Below are 21816 nucleotides of genomic sequence, written 5' to 3' on the forward strand. Positions count from 1 at the left end.
GGTCTTTAAGGAGAGCCCCACCTGAGGCAGGTGGAAATTGAATATTGTATTATATTTCCTGTGGCTTTTTGTTGAGCTGGAACTTGGCAGTGGAACAGTGAGTGTGGTGGAATTTAGAGAAAGCACACTTTAGTAACTCCCTTTAATTGAAACGAGGGGAACTGTCTGCGTCGTTTTAGCCATGCTAGCTATACGCGCCAGCACTCGCATTACATGTCAGCACTGATGGCGCACCGGTCTGCAAAATGAGGCGAACTTGGGAGCCGGGACCTGCTGAAAGATGATATTAGAAAATATTTGTTTCGTCTTTGTGACATAATAGGATTAGGAGGGACATGAGAGGCTCTCCCAACTATCTAATGAGGACAGGTGAGGAGAGACAAAAGGAACCCAAGTCTGATTAAGGTCTTCATGTAGGTCTTCTTCTTTATTGTCTCTCTTTCCATCTTTGACACCTCTTCCTCTGGTACTTCTCTATCCCTCCAGACAGACTGACCAGTAACCGATGCTTCATAATTACCCAGGTGAGGCTTGAGCGTTTCCATATGAGAGACCTGGGTTGCCGGGCCTGTCAGATTAACATGATGTGTGTGTTTTCTCTCTGCTGTTTAGCCATTCCAAAAGTATCCCCTTCACAGCCTTGTGGAATATAAGGTGGAACCTGTAGAGATTTGGTGGTGGGGATTAAGAGGAAGGGGACAATTAAGGTTTTTATTAATGGTGTGCCACTGACGTTAGCCATGTTCACCTGAATGTTGGGTCTGAGTGCTGGTCTTAGCTGTAAGGCGAGATGGTTGTTCTGTTCTTCTGTGTGTGTTTCAAAGTCAGCCTGTCTCTCTGTTTGGCTCACTAGCTGACAGGCTGGCTCACATCTCAGTACCAAGTAGAAAGCAGAGGAAACACATAGTTCTGCTTGTCTGGAGCGGGGCACTTTCCACTTATGCCTCCACGTTAACGATAAGAGACGCTAAAAGCAGCTCGGTTTCTCTCCATTGAATAAAAAGGAAGAATACGAAAATAGGTTCGAAAACGGGCTCATTGTGGTGAGAAAATGTGGTTCTTTGATGCTATAATGACTCATCATTTTGTGGCTGCGGTAGCCAGATAACTGTATAATATTCGCAGCTACAGTAATAAAGTGAATTGGGTGAATTAGCTGCATTAACTTATAACTACGGAACCGTAATGAGATGGCGCCCAATGTGAGAAACGTTCAGTGTAATGACATTACCATATCTCTTCCCCCCACTCTCACCGCCTTTCCAACACAACAAAGTTGTATTCATATTTCAGGACGGCACACAGGGAGTTGGGTTTAGCATTAAACTGTTCTTTCATCCACACACTCATTGGACACACTTACACCTGGTATTTCAGCTTTTAACCCTAAAAATGCTCAATTTGTTGGGCTTCCTAAGGCCGTTAAAAAAAAAAAAAAAAAGAACAGGATGGAATAGGGACAACTGCTTCCAAGATCTAACTACTTCTACCTAGCTCATTTCTCCTGCTCCACCGGAGACTTCCAAGGGGATCCTAGGGCCGATGGGTTATCTAATCCCTCTGGTCTTGGGTTTCCTCCACATATTCAGTATCTAAGAATCCAATTCTCAGCAATTCATCCTTTATCTAATAGTGCTTAGTTGTTTTGTCTCTATCTTCACTTTTGCTGTAACAATGTACATTTCCCCTCTGTTGGACGAATAAAGGTATTCTGATTCTGAATTATTCTCAATGGACAGCAGAGCAGATGTGCAGCCTATAACCTTTTTCCAAAAATATTTCAAAAAGCCATTGGTGCATAGCTTTCAACACATCAGGTAAAGAGCCTGTCATGCACTTTTGCTTCAACAGCACTAATACGTTCTCCCCTTTCCTCTTGAAAGTGTACCTAGGTATAATCAGGAGTGGTTAGAGGGCTAGGTAAATTGGGCACTCCACCCTTATGCCTGGCTAAATATCCCAGAAACATAATGCCACCTTCATTAGCATGATTATATCTGCCTCACACTAAGCAGTGTTTTCTTTGGGGCAGGCTAGAATGAGAGCCTGAACATGCGCAGGCCCTGCCCATCATTATCCATGTTCAAGAGGCCTTATTCTTTGGCCATCCATAACAATCCAGGCATCAAATAAAATCTTTCTGGTTTCCTAAAGTCCTGACATCAGGGGTTTGCTCCAGAGTCTGAGGTATGCCATAATTCGGGCACTTTTACACGCTCACATTTGCGCATAACAACCTTGGATCCTGAACAAACATGCTTACACAGAAAGGATTTCTTAAAAAGGGAGGGGATGACAATTATTTCAATTTTTCTCTCTCAATCGTCTCTGTGACATAATGATTCTGGCTGGAGAGAAAGGGAGACCACCAAAGAGGGCCAGCATATGAAAATAGAGTTGGGCATTCTTTTAAAATGGAGACCATTAACAAGAGGATACCGTTAGCTGTAGCTCTAACAACGAGTGTTTTCTATGTAAATTGACAGCAAAGCATTACATCAGTGAACTAGAGAAACAAATCTGAAGCAGTGGTTTGAATAGTGACTGACAAACAAGCTGGTTTAAAGTACAAAAGCCCTCCTGTTCCTTTTTACAGTAGAAGGAGAAGGAGAAAGAGATTGGCTGCCGATTGCAGAGAAACCCCAAGTGAAGATGGGACTGGGGCAGACAGACAGAATGTGTTACATTCATTACCTCGGCCTGTCTGCCAGCGTACTGTATAAAGATATCAAGTGTGCTCATCTTCTCCCTAAACGCTGCAGCTATCTAGTTTTACAGTTTCATCGGACCACAGGCCAATTCACGCTGGCAGAGAAAGAGTTAGAAGATCTGAGTGGGTAGACTGTTGGAATGACAATAAACGAAGTAATGTATGAATGAGACCGCACGGAAAGAGTTTGAATAAAGCCAAATTGAGTATTTTTAAACGTGTGTTTTTATGTGAATAGGAGAGGTCGGCTCAAGGCCGGGGGTCGCAGGAGATGGAGTTTGGATTCTGTCCCACCCCGCGAGAGGAAGGATGTGACTGTAAAGGTGGGTAACAGAGACAGAGTTACATTTCATGGGGTTCTAGATACTGTGTCAAGACATATATCGTCTGTCTAGCCTGAAGCTCTAACAACCCCCTTACCATTTCATACTTTTTGATGTATTACTATGATTTGAAAAAGACACATTTTGTCTGCTTATCTGAATCCACCTCATTTTTGCTTTTTTTTTTGCATTCTGCAGTGAAGGGAACTTCTGTCTGTTGAGTAAGAATTTCCAGATATAATTATTTTAAATAAATTGCACATGATGAGAGAAATCTCACACATTTAATTAAAGGATGTGAATTCAACTACATTGTAGTTAAAGCACACATGATGTGCAATAATGTTCTCCACTATGATGGATACGAATGTCCCTTTTGACAACTGCAGTGTTCTAGCATTAGCAACGTGGCTATTAAAACTGAAACACCTGAATCACTAAGCAAACACATAACTCCAAAATAAAGGTTGTAGGTTTTTTGTTTTACCTTGATCAGCGAGTGCAGGCTGCGCTCCCCAAACATGTCCTGGAGGAAGGTGTTGTCCTCAGGACGGCTGACATGGGGCTGCAGCTGAGAGGGCAGAGCGGCCAGCAGCTCGTACAGACCTGCGGACGGGGAAGAGGAAACGGAGTCAGAATGTGGTAAAGGAAAATAGTGTGCAGAATGACAGATACATAGACAGACAAGACAACACATGCAATTGTAAGAATTCACCTTAATAGGTTTTTTTTTGTCACACACATACACCTCAGACACACATACACACATAGAGGCACTATTGCATTTCACCCCCAGCCTCTGCTTCCCACCATTGTCCCAGCCTTTCCTGTCGTTTCAGGAACACTGCCGTCTCCAATCAACAACTCCACAAACTCCTCGTTAGGCATCTAAAAAGTCCACCTATTGATTAGTTGAAAGGTTCAATGCTAATTTTTTTTTTTATTATTATTTTTTGTATTGTCATACTGATATTCTGTACACACTGTGAAGACCACTGAGACAAATGTAACATTTGTGATATTGGGCTATATAAATAAACATTGATTGATTGATATATCAATAAAACATATCTTTCAAGGCTTTCAAGCAACGCATCCTTATTGCCTCCAAACAATCAAGTTGTGTTTGCTAAAGAGAAGTTCCGCACAATATCAGGCTGAAATCTAAGTGGTTGTTGTGCACATTTAAAGGAAAAAAGGGATTTTTAAATGTTCTTAAATAATGTTTTGCACTGAATTTGGAGGAGAGTGAATTAAGCAGATGTGGTCGGTCTCTTTCCCAGCCAGTTGATGTCATGAGCTAAGAAGGACAGTGGACATTTGCATTTATGCAGGCCTATGTCATCAAGTCATCACCATAGCAAGGTTTGTTGTTGACAGTGAGAGAAACAGGGTACATTGGTCCCCCCCGTAGTTGAATGTGAATTATATCAAAACAAAACCTTCTGAAATCTGTCAGCTCTTTTGGGGTTTACTGACCTGGCATATAAAAGAAATGGCTATTTCAAATTCAATTTATACACAGCCAAACTGGGGAGCTGATGGTTTCAAGATTAAGCAGAAGGGAGTTGAAGCACTCAGCAGAGAGAGAGGGAGAGCACAAAACCGGCGTGTGAGCGGGGTGTGTTCCAAACACAGCAGAGTCCTGGAGCAAAATTGATGGAGAGAAGTAGCAGATACTTGTTTGTTGCTCCGTTCTGGTCTTCAGGGTGGCTGTGATCCACTAAGCCAGGGGATACGTTAAAGTAGGGGTGGGCGATATTGAAAAATATATTATCACGATATTTTTCAAGCAGTATCACGATATTTTTTCATGTCGGTTATTATGGTTATTTTTCAAGTTACTTAACAGTACAAGCACCTACAAGGTAACAGAAACTAAAACAAAAAGGAGTAACAGACCAAAATAGCATTTCAAGCAGGTTTTATTTCTGAAATGAATCCCTGAATGAACAATTCAACATTTTGATATGGCTTCAAGGCACAGTTTCTCAGTATAAAAATGAACTTTCTGAGGTAGCACTAGCAGTGAACAGCAATAAACATGAAAAGGAGGGTAAAACATAACGAAGTAAAACATAAAACATCAATGAGGAAAAGTCAGTGCCAAAAAATTAAAATGTAAACTTTAGACTAGAAGTGCAATAAAAGACTTTAGCATAACTGAAGGGAAAAGTTTATTTATTTTTTATAGTTTTTATTTAAAAAAAAAAAAAAAATGTTTAAATTATTTTTTTTATCACGATAGATACGATATCTCTGAAAAAGCATATCGTGGAGACCTAATATCGTCACGACGATATATATCGTCATATCGCCCACCCCTACGTTAAAGGTCAGGCCCGTACCGAGTGCAGTCAAGCTGGCTTATACAGTATGCATCAAAGACCCCTTTATAAATGCACCAGAAAAGGCCCCCCGAGATTCAAACACAACCACACGGTGCTTAAACGTCTTTGAACTACTACTGATCATGTGAAGGAACTCTAAACACGTTCACGGCGGAGCCATCGAAACGTCAAAACAAACTTGAGCGGCTTGGCTACCTCTCTTGAGAACATCTTTCATCAGAGGACAGAGGGAAGGAGAGGAAGGAGGGAGGGGAAAAAGGCACCACAGACGCAACTGGAGTAATTCGTAGCTGAAAATGATTGATTGAAAACAATGGTTGACGTCGTTGGCTGAATGAATGACTGGCTGACTGAAACTGGCGGGCGTTCCGACTGGGTTAGAGAAAGTGTGTGCTGGCAGCTCAGACCCCTTGGCGGGAGAGCCACGGCTGACTATTTTAGCTCATGTCAAATGCCCCTGCTGCCGGGCAGTCAGATAGATGGAGTGTCATCTGCCACTCTCAACCTTCTGCTTTCCATTGGAGGTGATTTGGGGTTTAAGTGATCTTTGAGTAAATGCACAGGATACATCAAGATCATATCCTGCCCTGTTCTCCAGCTCGCAACACCGATTCCGTGCAGTGTTGGCGGCCTCATACTTCACTGCTCCAACAGCAGCTCTGTGGTTTAAGAAAGAAGGAGAGGAAAAGCCACTGAACAAGAGAGAAGGTTTACGCACAACACATGTGCACTTGTCATTACTTAGCCCCCCGTAGTTTTACTCAAGCTGGGTGTGTGATATCTGCCCCTGGTATGTGATCATCCGACGCCTGGTTCTGGGGTCCTCATCACCACAAACTTTGTAGCTTTTTAGCTAATGCAAGCCCTGCCTGATGGCAGCTGGTTCCCTCAAATCATTTACAACTTGGAACTCCCAACAGAACATCTCACATAATATATATAAAAAAAAGATTTAAAGAGACATGGGATGAGGTGAGGGTGTAGGAAAGACGGTGAGAGTGGGGGGAAGAGATATGGTATGTCATTACTATTGGCAGCGCTGAGATACCAGTAGGAGTGGATGAAGGGAGCGAGGGGAGCGAGGGATGGAAGGCGAGAGTGAGAGTCCCTAAGCATGATTTTCCCCAGGGTGCAAAGTCTCCTGTCTACACTCTCACTTATTCAATTCTTTATTTCTTCTGACAACAATACCTTCCTATTTACGCTGGAAAAACCTAAACAGTCTGAGTGTTGTGCGCCAATAGCACATTATGGGAAACACATCAGCTCCATGAGTGTATCAGGAATAATTACATAATGGGGGAAAAAGAGAAAGCTACCACTGTGCTCGCCTCCTGGGGTCACGATGTCAGGCCGAACCCAGTGACCAAAGGTGACTCAGTTTCAAACAACAACAGAAAGAACTGTTAGAGAGGCCAAGAGCTAAACAAGGACTCTGCAAAGCTGAAATTATATGTAAGAATGTATGGGCGGACAAGCGAGCAAGAGACATGTAGGCAGAAAGAGAGAGAGAAAGGAAATGAGCCAACGTGCAACCACAGTGGTGGTAAAATCCCTGCATGTGGACACTATAAAATGTGGAAAGAGAACTAAATCCAGGGCCAGATGTATGGACACATGTATGGTTCTGTAACATCAGAAACCGTGTCCAGCACAGACGGTGGGAGACAAAATGAGAGAGGGGGAAAGAAAAAGAAGAAAGGGAACATGATTGCGCCAACCCTTCACCACTAAAGGTTTGACCGATTCTTGCAGGGCTGGTCTGGATTCATTTGATTTGTTTTGGCCGGACTATTCTGGACCAACCCAGTGGTCCTGAAGACCGGCATGATGTTGCACAGGGTGGCCGAAACAGAGAAATTGGAGAGGCCAGAGCCTTCGAAGCTTCCGGTACGGAGGAAGTGACCACTCTACTGTAACTGCCAAACAGCACTTCCCCTCTCACGCCCACACCTCAACAGCGGTTACAGAAAATAACAGTGTTTTGCTCAGATTCCTTTTTATGTAAAACTACAACAAAAAAATCCCAGACAATGAATGCTATTGAACATGATATGAGTCAAATTGCCTAGTCTCATAGGTCAACAACCTTGGAGGGTTTTTAGAGCAGTGCAAGACGAGGAAATTACAGGGATTCATCTAGCAACACCGAGTGTTAATTATGGCCCTGTAACTTTGCCAATGTTTACTCAAATGCTACGATATGCAACATGTTCTGGGAGACAAACGTATACGTGTGTCCATAATATTACATGTTGGACTGCACAGCACGAATACTCCCCACTCTCAGCTTGTAACTGGACTAAAGACAGAAAGACAAACTGTCTGTCTGCCTGGTGAAAATGAATTTTTTCTAATACAGGAAATGAACGTTGGGTTTCGACTCAATTACTTTCCCCTGCACTTTCTCCCGTGTGCCGAATGAGTTATTGACCTCCCTCATATATCTTTCAGGAACATATAGAGAGGCACGATAGTTGTGAGGATCACCAGACTGTGGGAGGAAGAGAATTGTGACAACTTGTGGGGGCTTTCTTAGAAGGACAATATTTCAAACATGGCATTGTGAACGTGCAAGGGGCCATTTGCAGACAGGGGTGGCGGTAAGAGAAGCGAATGCAGACTTTGAAGCCTAATCCACTCAAGTCTTGATTTACCTCCTTATTCTCCGTCCTAAAGAGGAGGAAAGGCTGCCTAAAGCTTAGAGAAGGCAGACGGAGAGCAGAGAGGGCAACTAATTAAAGCAAAAGGAACACAATATCTGAGATACACATACTGAAGAAGACAAAGACACAAAAGGCAAAGAAACAGCATAGAAGAACTGGGGCTGATGGCTTTCTGCAACAGCAAGAAATAACAAACTACAGCGATGATGACTCTTGCACTAATGTAAACACATTTTGGTCCAATGGGAGAAACTCTAGACTGACAGTGGGTGGGAAGATGGATTTAACCCGAGTGGAGTGCCAAACAAAAGGAGAAGTGTTTTAGGGGTCCTTGTTCACAGCCAACACTGAGCTGATATGTCATCAGCCCACGACCCCCAAAGAGCTTCTGTTCTGTCCTGAGGCCTACCAGCGCCTGACGCCTTTCAACCAAAGTACAATGTAGGAGAATGGAATATCAGGGAGGACATTGGTTATATGGATTAAGTGAGCATTTGGCTGTAGCGACATTGCCAATTATTTAGTATTGAAAGATGAATTAGCTGAGCAGACGCTGCGATCTTTTAACATCACCTACAATGAGTTCAGCAGTGTTCTTATGGGATATTACTGTAGTGGACAGAGGAAGAGCGTGGTGAGCTATGTTATGAACGTAACAGCGGGAATCTGTGCTAAAGCCCAGAAGTGTCTCATTGCCACTTCTAAAGACCAAAACACATTAAAAAAGATCAGGGGGCAGTGCCCATCTTCAATGACATTTCAGAATCACGGTCTTATTTGTTTTGGAGGGGGTAAAAAAAAAAAGATTGTGTGGCTTTTGCCAAGATATTAGTTGGGGCTCCGAGGCATGGGAAAAATGACTTCAGCAAGTACAGTGGGCCGGTCCAGGTGCAATCAACCGTCCCTCCGATCATATATCGACTGTTTCACTACCGCAGGCTGAACTCTGGATGTGTGTCATTTCAGGGCCTATAAAGAACCTGTGGCCCTTGCTGAGATCATGCCTCGTTCAGGAGGGGGGGGGGGGGGGAGGAGGAAAAGGAATCCAAGTTACAGGACCTTATCAAAGATGCATTTCAAAGCCATGGAAGGCCAAGCTTTTCAAAAGGCATTTATTTGATTTCATCTTACTTTCAACATGCCATTGAATATCACGTGTGTGCCTCGCCCATACACTGCTTGATTCTTCGTCACACCTTTAGACTTCAAAGGGCTGTCAGCACATTGAAAACAGAGCTCAGGACAAAAGTACAAGCCTAATCAACATAATTGAATGCATATAGTCTACGGGATCCGTCAGCAGCCAGCAGTGTTTTGAGCTACAACGGTTTTACCAATCACACTGCGGACAAGTGAGGCTTGAGTAGAAGCACCTGCAACCCGGCTGGAGTAAAGTCACTTTTAGAAAACTCTGTCTCTTGTCCAGGTCTGAGTAGTTAAACTTGCCTTCGACCCCACTTCCCCCGAAAGCTCGCAAGTGATATAACGTAAAGAAAGATATAGAGGCAAACAAATTCAACATGGAGGAAAGACAAACAATTAGGAAGACCTGGGCAAACAGAACGATGATGACAGAGATACTATCGGAGATGAAGACAGATATATGAGATGTCGAGGGTGGAGAGTAGAGCAGAGTTCCAGTGTAGTGTTTGTTGGAATACAAGGATGGAAGGTACTAAAGTCTGTGGGAAAGTCCGGGTTTGGCAGTGGCCATCCAGAACTTTTATTTTTTTCAAAACAGAGATGAAAGGCCGTTGTTTGTCCGAGCTCATGTCAGCTAAGCTTAAATGTGCTCTTACATGGTGGACAAAACACAGAAGCCACAACAAGTTAGCCGCCTCCAAATGACCTGCCACCTCCGCTTATTGTGGCAATAGAGCAGCAGCAGACTCTCTGGCAGAGGCCTGCATGTTCTGTCCAAAGCAGTGGCCAGCTACTTACTTCAAGCAAGTCTTCCAGGGATATCAGAGGCAGATTTTCCAAGACCAGCAGAAAGGCTTCATTTTGATCACATATTAATAATGGCACTCTACAGTTTACACTCAAAATCTTTCCTTTTCTCACTCTCATGAGCTATAACTCAAAAGCCCGATGCTTGATTGTCAAACAGAGAACATGGTCTGTAAAGCTGTTTACAGGTTCTTTCTAATGAAAGTGAGCATGTCCTGCCAGCCAATGACCGATTTAGTAGCCTGTGTGCTTTGGATGGGAACAGCGGAGGATGTCATCCTACCTCAACAAATAGAGAAAGAATTCTTCGAATTCAAACAAATAAAAGTCATCATTCCTCACTCTCAGTCGCACTCACTTGATTTCTTTCTTTTACATCTGTTTCCTTTGACTGAGTTTTTTTTTGTTGCTAAAATTATGTGGAAATTTTAGTTCAGATGTAACTGGAAACAGGGATCTCTTCCAGTGGCAACAAATCCTTGTGTTTCGGTGCTGTATCACTGCGGCACAGAGCCGGCTGCGGGTCAAGGACCACGACAAATGGCTGGGAGCTCCCAGAGGAACGCCATCCACCCAACATAGGCAAAGTCCTCCAGACCTCCCCTATGTCTCCCACCATTTGGGGCCAGATGCTCTTGATTTCAATATCACGATGGAAAGAAAATCTGTTAACCTTGACAGAGGCCATATCATATCATATCACTCATATCATTCAGGATTTGTGTTTCTATGTAAGCATTTGCTCTACATAGACATATGTGGATGCCATAATGCAGAGAAGTTACAAAGAGCCTCTCCATAGAAATGTCTGCATCTCATTACTCAGTATCATTATAGAGCCATCAGGTTTTCCAACAGGGGGTGTTCAAGATTGCAGAGAAGAGGATGGCTGGAATCGCTCATCTATCGCTCCTGCACAAACATGCACACATGCAGCCAGCAAGTTATTAGTGTGTATCTGGTAAAAGCGTTGTCCCTTCGCAAGATTTCCATGTGTAGTCTTTCATGCGAGTGTCGCCCACCTCCTCCGCAGCTGTGCATGGCTGAATCACCCTTATCTTTAAATGCTGTGCAGGGGCCATAAACCTTGATAGAACACGCAGGTACGGCTTGGAATAACACAGTTAACTTTAATAAGGTTAATAAAAGGGCATCGGGTCTTTAGAAGTGCCTGCTCCAGAGTGTGTGCGCGAGGATTAGAGCTGGTTACGGGTTTATGGTTTAAGGGGCACCATGCAGTGACTGTTATGGCACATGGGGGGCTTGTCAGCCAACAGTTCACTCAGCTGCGGTATTGGGCAGGCCAGTCAGTCAAACCAACTGATTTGAAACCACAGCCAATTAGCCAATGTTCATCCAGTTCACTAAATAAAGTAGGAGAAACAATGCCGGGAGCCAAAGTTTAATATATCCAATTAAATTATTAACTTAAATAATAAGTTCTTGAGAGTTCATACAAATAAATTAAGGCTTTCTTTGCAAAATAACTACACATTTTTTCTATTAGATTTTTAAGCCTGTTACAAATTCTTGATAGTTCTGATAATAACTATTGAATGATTTATTTTTCTAAACATCTCTGACCATAAGGATCTGATTTTTCAATCGACTATCTACCGACATAGATGTTTTATAGCTTTTTAGTTTTCTCTGAATATCTGTAAATTAACTCAAACATATTTAATTTCTAGACTCCAAATGCAGTGGCGGCCGGCCCATAGGGGCGCTAGGGGCGCCGCCCCACCACTTCCCACATACAAAAAAAAATATTAAAACAAATATGTAATTAAAAAATATATATATATATATTTATATTTTTATTTTAATGAACAAGGTAAATATCATACAATTGGTATCACTAAAATGTATAATCTACAATAAAATCTCGTTTAAAAAATGGTGTTACGATGTCTAAAGTTACTGATAAGTCACATGTTTCCTGCCTGGCCTTGCCCATGGCATTAGTTTATCATTACCGGGCGGAGCCCCCGAGCGAAACAGCAGCAACCAGCAGTTGCAAAGGTCTCAATAGTAAACTGTGCCGCCGAAACATAATTTCAGCCAATCAGCGCCGTCAAATATTTTGGTCACGAGGGCGCTCACGTTGGAGCCCACCTTGCTTACGTGAGTTGTTGTTTAGACTCGTGAGTGACCAAGGTGACGCAGTAGTTGGATGAGAATGGTGTGCAGGTGGAGTCGGCGGACCTCGGTCCGCACCAATTCCGTGCAAGAGCTACTCTCCAATCCTTTCGAAAGGAGAAGTTTGGGAGATAAATTGATACTTAAAGACCTTGGACCGGACCAACCCGATTTGTATATATCACAGCAAGCTCGTGAAAAAGACAACGTATCAACAAGGCTTCTCACATGGCTAGCTGGATGCAAACGATGCAAACAGGTAAATGCTATCTTTTGTTTCACATGCTTGCTCTTCAAACAGCCGGGGACAGATACGATCTGTTCAGAAACTAGACAAAAGTTAAACAAGTACAAACCACAGACTGTCTGTGTCATGGAGAATGCAGTCGCTGGTTTATTTATGTCTGTATAGGCCGTTGTTGTGAGTGTGGACGGCCGGATATAACCTTAGCTTAGCCAAGCTCCATTCAGAAAACAAGCATTCTAAAAGTTTTTTCGCCTGCCGTCTGTCTGCAGACTTGTCAAAGCATTAATTCATGGTTTTTACTAACCGGTATCAGTATGTTGTTACGTCGGCATAATTTAGAAACGTGTATTACAATTTAATCACGGTAAAATATGTTCATTTTGTTGTAGTTGTAGCTCCCGAGCCAGCGCGTCTTGTTTGAATGATGCGAGTAAACACAGCTGGCAGCCGCGGTGAAACTCGAGCGACTAGAGCGATGCGAATATTCGCATCGCGTCCGGTCTGAACGCAGCATTAAAGCGAGCTCCGCGCTGCACTGGAAACGCGCCATTACATCACCAGAAGTCCTAATTTAAGGGGTAATTTCTCCCAAAAAAAAATGTTTTACTCACTATATCAACAGCACCACCAAAAATATTTTCCACCAGCCGCCACTATCCAAATGTTTGTTATGTATCGGCTTACACCACTTAATCTGCAATATCTAAACGTTGATTTTTCGGCAAGCACTACTGGAAATACTGTTGTGTTTGTGTTAACACTGGGGTTGTCACTTTTCATTTGAAATGTAAACTTGTGTTTGAATCAGGGAAAAATAAATGTTAATGTAATAAGTATTGTTAATGCTACAGTACAAGCACAACAGTACGCACAACAGTACACACAACAGTTGATGTGCTCCCCTAGCTAGTTCACAAGTCAAACTTTTAAATGATCTTTAATCTTGACCTATGCATGTCCAAAACCCTAACCCATCAGTAAACTAAGCTTATAAAAGATGAAAAATGAAAGATGGGATAATCACAGCACTGAAGCATCTGATAAGAAGTTTGTGGAAATACTTTGTGTTGTACAATGTTAGAAGGACTATAGTATCAACACATTTTAAACAAAGATACAGACTTGCTTACTTTTCTCCACACTCATTCTCAGGACCTTGCCAGAAACTTGCACAACAGGCCATCACCAATATGACAGCAAGATTTAGATGAAAGGATATGCCACCCATTGGGACTGTTACGGGGAAGTGTTTTGGGATGATGAAGGACCCGGGTCTACGATATAAAATTCCAAATTGAAAGTGTTATGTGTTAGTTCTAATAAGTTCCAATTTGACTTCTTGAAAAAGTGAGCAAGCAAGCATCAAACAAGTGAAACTGGAGATTGCGAGGTTTGGTCCCCTGCTTTCCAAAAGAGATTTAACTCTAGCTTTTCTTTCTGATGTCTTAGCCTCTAAATCTCCAATGTCCCCCCCCGTCTAAACTCTCCCCCCACAAACGAGCCATCTACCACAAAAACTGCAATCGCATAACTGCAGAAGCAGGGAGAAAATGGGGCTACATGGAGCAAACACCCACTCTCACTGCAGGAGGCTCGCTGACCTCTGAATGGCATAAACCAGATGTTGTAACGTCTGATGGAAGAGAGGTTACGTTAGGAGCATTCGAGAAAGCTCCTCATCCTGCAGACAGCGACTACCATTACTGCGCAACCCTCATTAAAAAGGGGCAAGTTAATACCGACGTGATCCAAGTATAAAGAGAAAGTGTTTAAACACATGTGGAACCAGCAGTGGACGGTCAATTCAATTGTCATTGGAAAGACATTTTGAAATTCACCTTTCCTATTTCTAGATTACTATTATCGTGTCTCTGTAAAAAGTATTTCAGGTACGTTTTTCACAATGGCAATTCAAAGTGCTTACATTACATAAGTGGCCTAGGTAAAATCAGAGGTAAACGGAAATGTTTTGGCCGTAAATAAATCAGGGTTTGGGAAGAATTCAGGTATTCTGGAAGTTTTTTTAGCATGAAGGTGAGATTTAAAATGTGACATCCTGTGATGCTATAGGGGTCGATAGAGGTTGTTCATAAAGCCACAATACAAATGAAGCACATCTGACACCCACATGGTGTAAAACAAAAGAGAAAGAAATCTAGAAAGGTATCCTTGCAGCTAATGGAGCTCGGTAGGGAGATGAATGTTGTGTAGCAGACAGAGGAGTGGGCTGGATTTGTCTGTCTGTAGATCCCAGAGTGAGAGCTGAGATAAACTGAGAGGATTCGAGCCAAGCCGTGCGGAGGCGTAACGCTTATCTGTCCCTGACTGAACGCACAACAAAACTCCATCACGGCCAAACAGCAGGAGAAACGACTAAACAGCAGCTGTCTGGAGGAGAGCAGCTGCATAGCTTTTTGGAATGGGGTTACACTGTGCTCAGGTTGATCTGAGCACAGTTTAGCCTCGACGTCTATGTGGCGCAAGCTTCCAATCATCAGCCCCTCTGAAGTGTTTGCATAATTAAAAGCTCATTTTGTGTCTTTTCTTGGCTGCCTGGATACAGTGGGAATGAATATGAGTATTAGATACTAAGAACGGCAGCCAACAAAATGTCACATAACAGCGTCCAAAGCGTGGGGCAGGGTTTTCTGGAAGAATGGAGAGGCACAACAATTCAAACATCTTGAGCAAGGCGAGCATCATTAAATAAAGCCCTGTGATTAACCTGCTCAGTCAAATGAGTTCAGAGTAACCCAATCACCAGGACATTTTCTTAAACACTCCCCATGGTAGTATTGAGCAATTTTTCCAATATTTTATAGCTTTATATCACTTTTTGGTGACATTTTATGAAAATCTAATTCACATGGAGGCAAGTTGTTTATCTGGGCTTAGACGGAGAGAAAGGAAAGAGAGCCCTCCATTTGTCTACCCACGTATTTGCTCTCCAAACACTCCGATAATGAGCATTTAATCACACACACACACACACACACACACACACACACACACACACACACACACCACACACACACACACACCACACACACACACATACACACACACACACACACACACACACACACACACACCACACACACACACACACACCACACACACACAACACACACACACACACACACACACACACACACACACACACACACACACCACACAGCACACACACACACACCACACACACACACACACACACAAATCTTGGGATTAAAAAGTATATCTTCTACTAAATAATAGTTAAATTAATGATAATATTTTCCCCATTATGTTAAAAGCCCCAGCATAGTACTTCATCTTCCGTGTGTGTGTGTGTGTGTGTGTTGTTTGTGTGTGTGTTGTGTGTGTGTGTGTGTGTGTGTGTGTGTGTGTGTGTGTGTGTGTGTGTGTGTGTGTGTGTGTGTGTGTGTGTGTGTGTGTGTGTGTGGTGTGTGTGTGTGGAGGGGTCTGCAGATGGCAGGGCTGCTAATGAAAAGACGGTAAGGTCCTGGCAAGACCCCGAAATGTCTCTGTAATTATTGGCAGCCTCCGCAATGTGGAGGCGGTGTTGTTAGCCTCTGTGGATTTATGCTCGTCTGCAGAGGTGTTGCTACCTACACGCCAAATCCCTAGAACGCTGCAGAGGGTCCCGCTGCAGCTGATGAGGACGCCCTCTGAACTGAGACTACACGTCAGCAAGTGCAAAACGGTTCCGTTAAATTACAGAATTTAGACATGATTACGAACAGTTATAATATAATAAATGTCAATATTAGATTTGTTTTCTAAGAAACAGGAACACAGTGACTTTTGGCAAAGTCAATGTTTAGTGACATAAAGAGTGTTTCTTATGCAACATGTCTGGGATTTCTATTTACCAAGGATGATAACATATTAAGGAAGGATACTATGTTATGTGGGGAAGAGGTTGCTGTTGTCCTTCTGAGCTTAAGTTATTCACTCAATAATGTTAAATATAAATAAGATGCTGTTGTTTGCTAGCTGGGAAATACAATTCGACCTAAAATAAATAAAAAGACAGTTTTTTGCGATTTACGATTTTGTTGGAGTGGAATGTTTTTCCAACAGATACCTGGTGACATGAACTTTTAAAACATTCTTGGTCTTGGAAACCGCAGAGAGAATAGATACGTGTTATTATTTATGATCCTGGAGGAATTCAGGATGAAGTCAGGATTGCTTTTAGGAAACTGGTTCAGGTCAGGTAAACCCCTTTTCCCTAATACAGATAACATGCTTAACTGCCCTCATCGTGTGTTTATGTATTTATTATTGTGTGGAATATTAATAAAGATACAGTAGATTTTTTGTTAGCTGCTCAACATGGCTAATAATCATGGCTTGTTGACTTAGTTTAAGGAAATGGGTCGTTTTCCCACTACTACTAAATTCCTCTTAATTACATTTATTTAGGGTGGGCTTAATAATGTATCTGACCCTATGTTTTATTTCTGAAACTCACATTTACTACTATTTGTTTGTATTTACTGCTTCAACATTATTCTGTATAATAAAGAATAGATAGGACAATGTTTCGGATCAAATATGTTATTTTAAATATGTTCACTGAATAGTTGCACTTGCAGAAGAGGGCACAATTCAAAAAATAACTTCTGAAAGGTGTTTCCCAAGCTTTTAAAACCAGGAAAAGACCACTTTTATGAAGTATTGAGTATAGATTGAGGAGACAATGATACATTAAGTCAGGAATAATTCCTTCATATGTTTTTAAAAATTGTACTTTTCTATTTTACAGTGTTAAAAGTCTCCATCGGCCAAGAACAGATGTAGTGGAAGGTTTATGTCTTGCATTTCTTAATATGTCCCATTTTCCAACATGCTAGTAACACTTGATCTCTTTAAAAAAGCAGCATTGTTATGGTTCCAAAAGAAATACAGAGTTCTGTGTAAATGCTGGTAGAGTGCCAGGCAGTGCCAATGCCAGCTGTGAGTATGTGTGACATCACCAGGCCTGGAGATCAGTGATCTAACGTTCATCAATAATCTTCATCGTGTTTCACCTGCGCACAAAACTTCACAGGACCATCATGGGGGAATCAGAGGAGACGGGGCAGAGGAGTCTTTACGTGTTTTATTTGGAAACCCGAGCCCTTGCCGGTAATTGCCACAAAATGACTCTAATCGTAATTGACGGTCTGGCTTTCTACTTTGTCTGCGCACATTTCCAGGAGGACGGGGGCTACGGTAACTCTGTTAAAAGTCTGGACGCAGAGACCCACACACTCTTTATCCATCAGAGCGGGACATAATGTCTGTCCTCCTTTGTCCTTTTGTTATCATGCTCTCGTCGGGTCTTCTGCGTGCGTGCGTGCGTGATGATGTAGCCGGCCATTAAGCCAGACTGAGAAGAGGATAGTGCTCCTGAGGGGAGAGAGGTGGTGATTTCTGGCAGCTGTCTCGGCGTTGACAAGCTTGACGTGTTCTCCTTATTTTGACATGACGCCATCACACACACACACTTACACACAGAAAAACATACAGAGAGATGGAGTGTATATTTGGATATTATTTGTTGCTGTTAAAACTGTAAATATGCATGATGTGATTATTTGCCATGTGTGTTTTTCATTTGGAAGGGAACAAAATAAGTGAAAATGGACTCTGGTTTGTTTTCCAAACACAGTTTTTTAGAGCGTCCACTCAAGTCCAGAGAAAAGGCCGACTAAGACAGTTCAAAGTAAAATCATTTCTAATGTGAAATTAAACTTAAGTGGTGGCACAAAGCCTGGCTTCCGTATCCACAGTCCATAACATTATTAAAACACCTGAACTCTGTGAAGAACACCGATGAACATCCATAGACATTCATATGTTTGCATCTTGCAAATTATTTATCCATATATTATATTCCATTTACTAGTATATTGACTCTTCTGGCACTATTTTTATTTGTATTACTTGCACAGCTCAAACATTCTCTTGCACTATTGTATCTGTTTTATGTCCTATATATATTCATGTTGCACTGTTGGAGGAGCCTGTGACTTAAGTGTTTCATTGCCATATCTACACTGTAGCTAATGTGCAGATGACAATAAAGCCTTGAAAAATATATAGAGTTTAAGGCTGGCATCCCACTTGGTGCTTGTGTTCACGTTTGTCTGTCTGTGCACTGATGATGGACGTAAAGAAGAAGTAAAATGCTTCTTTTGTGAGTGCATTTTTGTGCAGAGATTCTTGTGTTTGGGATTGGACGAAGGGTCTGTACCTGGCTCGTGGCCGGCTCCGGTGGCCAGGGCAGGCATGGCTCCTTCTGGCTACTTCCTGATTCCCCTCAGGCTGTGGAAAATGGCAGCGGGGCGTCAGAGTAGTGAGTTCCTCGGCAGCTCTCCCCAGGGACCAGCTGAATGTGAGGACAGGCTTTATGCCATGGAGCCCTGCAAGAGAACAAGATTTTAGAGCCTGCTTGTCAAATGGCAGAACGGCCGCATGCACGTGTGTGTCAGTGTCAGTCCGCTACTGTGTTCTGTGTTGTGGGATTTCATTGCCACCTGTAGCCATGGAAATGAATATCTACCATACTAGCAAATATATGTTTCTGTGTGTAGGTGAGCCAGCGATTGAAAGTGAATGACTCACAGAGTGTGCATGTGTGTCTTCACAGTTGACTCTAGGTGTTTACAACCTGACACTTTTTTTTTTTTTCATCCTGTTGAACATCCTGCTTTGTACATGAGCCAACATCACCTCACCAGGAACGCATACACACGTACACTCAGAGACACATACATCCAGGTGCCCCACACTTTATTCAGCGTCCAGCGGAAACAAGAGAAACTTTATCCGCTGAGGGGAAAGTAAGCAAGCGAATGCAACAGACCTGTGAAAAATCAAACAGGCGTGGAAAAGCATCGCTTCGTAAATAATAGCGCTGAACTGGAAAGCCAGATAGAGCAGGGACATAAAAAGCCTGTGGCTCATTGAAATCTCCACCTGCAGTGGATGATGCACACACGTAGTAGCATACAATAAACTCCTAAACCACAACAGGAGGAAACGGTTTGATATGTATTCATTAGGATAATGACAAGTGCAGTAGATTTAAGACTTGGTCACAACTTTTCTACACTTTACTTGCTTTAGACCAGAAGTTCCCAACTGGTGGGTTGCTGTCCAAAAGTAGGTTGTGGGACCGTTTACAACTAATAAATAAACTAAAACCAGAGTTAGGAAAAGGGACCACATTACTCCTGTTCTGGCTGCCTTACACTGGCTCCCTATAGAACACAGGATAGAATTTAAAATTCTTCTTCTCGCCTACAAAGCCCTTAATGGGCAGGCGCCATCTTACCTTAAATAACTCATTATACCCTACTGTCCTACTAGGGCATTGCGTTCCAAGAATGCAGGGTTGTTGGTTGTTCCTAGAATCTCTAAAAGTACAATGGGAGCCAGAGCCTTTTCTTATCAAGCTCCACATTTGTGGAATGAGCTTCCAGTTTGTGTTCGGGCGGCAGACACCCTATCCGTTTTTAAGAGTGCGCTTAAGACCTTCCTTTTTGATAAAGCTTATAGTTAGGGCTGATTAGATTCAGCCCCTAGTTTTGCTGATATAGGCTTAGTTTGTCAGGGGACATCTTACTTCTTCCTTCTCTCTGTCTGTACCTGTGTACTCTCATGTTTCGATTAACCCAGCTTCCCCACATTTCTTTTTTTCTGGTGTCTATATACGCCGGGATCCGGAGTCATGGATGATCCTGCGGTCCTGTGTCCTGGATCGCGAGCCCTGGATCGCGAGTCGTGGCTGTGGTCCTGGATCATCGGTCCTGGATGGATATCCTCGTGGATTCATCTTCCTATTATACACACATGCATTTCCAAACATTTGGACTACCTATGTTGCAAATGTATTATCTTTTCAAATTTACACACGGCATCTATTGCACGTCTGTCCGTCCTGGGAGAGGGATCCCTCCTCTGTTGCTCTCCCTGAGGTTTCTCCCAATTTTCCCTTTAAACTGGGTTTTCTTCGTTAGTTTTTCCTTGTACGATGTGAGGGTCTAAGGACAGAGGGTGTCGTATTGTCATACTGATATTCTGTACACACTGTGAAGACCACTGAGACAAATGTAACATTTGTGATATTGGGCTATATAAATAAACATTGATTGATTGATTGATTGAAAACAACTTTTGATTTGAATTATTTCTGAAAAAATGTGTATTACTTTATGCAGAGCTTTGTTTGCAGGCTGCAAGTTATTATTATTATTATTGTTGTAATTTTACTTTCAAGTCTTTATTTCCCACATGGAAAGTGTATTAATTTATCTTATGTCTGTACTATGAACTCATGACTGAGGAGAAACTGGACACTGAGGCTGGAACTAGGGATGTCCCGATCACCTTTTTTGCTCCCGATCCGATTCCGATCATTTGACAATCTGCAGATACCGATTTTTCCTGATCCGATCTTTATGCAATGCATTAAGAGAAAAAAAAAAAGGTAATAGATAACGGCTGGTCATCCAACGCGATGAATTCAGCTATCTTGGCTGTTGTTATTTTTTTTTGCCAGTGCTGGGGGGAAACGATTATTTTGAAAACGATTAATCGGGCGATTATTTGATCGATTAGTCGACTAATCTAACGATTATTTTTCTGTTGTTCAATTAATAAAAAAAACGTAATGTAAAAAAAATTCACGATACTGTGTCTCGGGGGATCTTAATATTTAAGAACCTATTAATCTTAAATATTTTACCAGATTAACGGAAATAATCTCAGCTAACTGACGATACAAACCATGTTTACCAAAACAAAACACAAGTCTCATAAAAAGCATCTAAATGACCCCTGAGCGAAAAATGCTAACGGACATTGGCACAGAACTCAAGATAAAAGTACCCTTATTACTTATCGTAGCTGCACATACAAGATATCCGATTAAAGCTGAGGTTCCACAGATTATGTAGGTATATAGTATCATCACTGAGTGATCCGGACTCGCGACAGGGGAAGCAAATACAGTCATCACAACACGTACCTTTACAGAGCTTCTAGGGAGATCGTCTCACCACCGTAGCTGTCAATCTGATCAAAATACGTGTTCAATGGCATTAAAATGAGAAAAAACGCGGCTGAATCGGTTAATCCATAGGTTTTTAACGTCTATGTATAAAAAAATGATTGCATTTATAATCCATAATTCCATTTTAATGTAAAAATCGCAGAGCAAATGCTAGCTGCTAATGGTAGCCACCACAGCTAGAACTGCTTGTTGCTGTGGGTGATCCACGTGTGTGTAGCGACGCGTCGACGCGGAAATATGTAGTCGACGATATTTTTGAAGTCTATGCGTCGACGTTGTCGACGCGTCGCTACAGCAGTGGGGCAGTTTCTCTTTCCTTTTAAAAGTCTCTGAAAGTGTCGGTTGTTTCAGTGCCGTTACCCG

The 21816-nt window shown here is 42.3% G+C and overlaps 1 protein-coding gene across 2 annotated transcripts in view; it reads right to left on the bottom strand.

Moving 5' to 3' along the window:
- Window positions 1-21816, bottom strand: part of mpp7a (MAGUK p55 scaffold protein 7a) — a 157274-nt gene that overhangs the window by 80526 nt on the left and 54932 nt on the right. For both annotated transcript variants that reach the window (XM_034108920.2, XM_034108921.2), the window contains exons 2-3: window positions 18631-18799; window positions 3521-3639 (exon numbers count right to left, since the gene is read on the bottom strand). In XM_034108920.2, coding sequence (XP_033964811.1) covers window positions 3521-3639; window positions 18631-18667 — 156 coding nt within the window. In that variant the 5' untranslated portion in view covers window positions 18668-18799. The remainder of the gene's footprint in view (window positions 1-3520; window positions 3640-18630; window positions 18800-21816) is intronic.

The sequence above is a fragment of the Pseudochaenichthys georgianus genome, chromosome 20 (assembly GCF_902827115.2).
Source record: "Pseudochaenichthys georgianus chromosome 20, fPseGeo1.2, whole genome shotgun sequence".
NCBI classification, from domain to species: Eukaryota; Metazoa; Chordata; class Actinopteri; order Perciformes; family Channichthyidae; genus Pseudochaenichthys; species Pseudochaenichthys georgianus.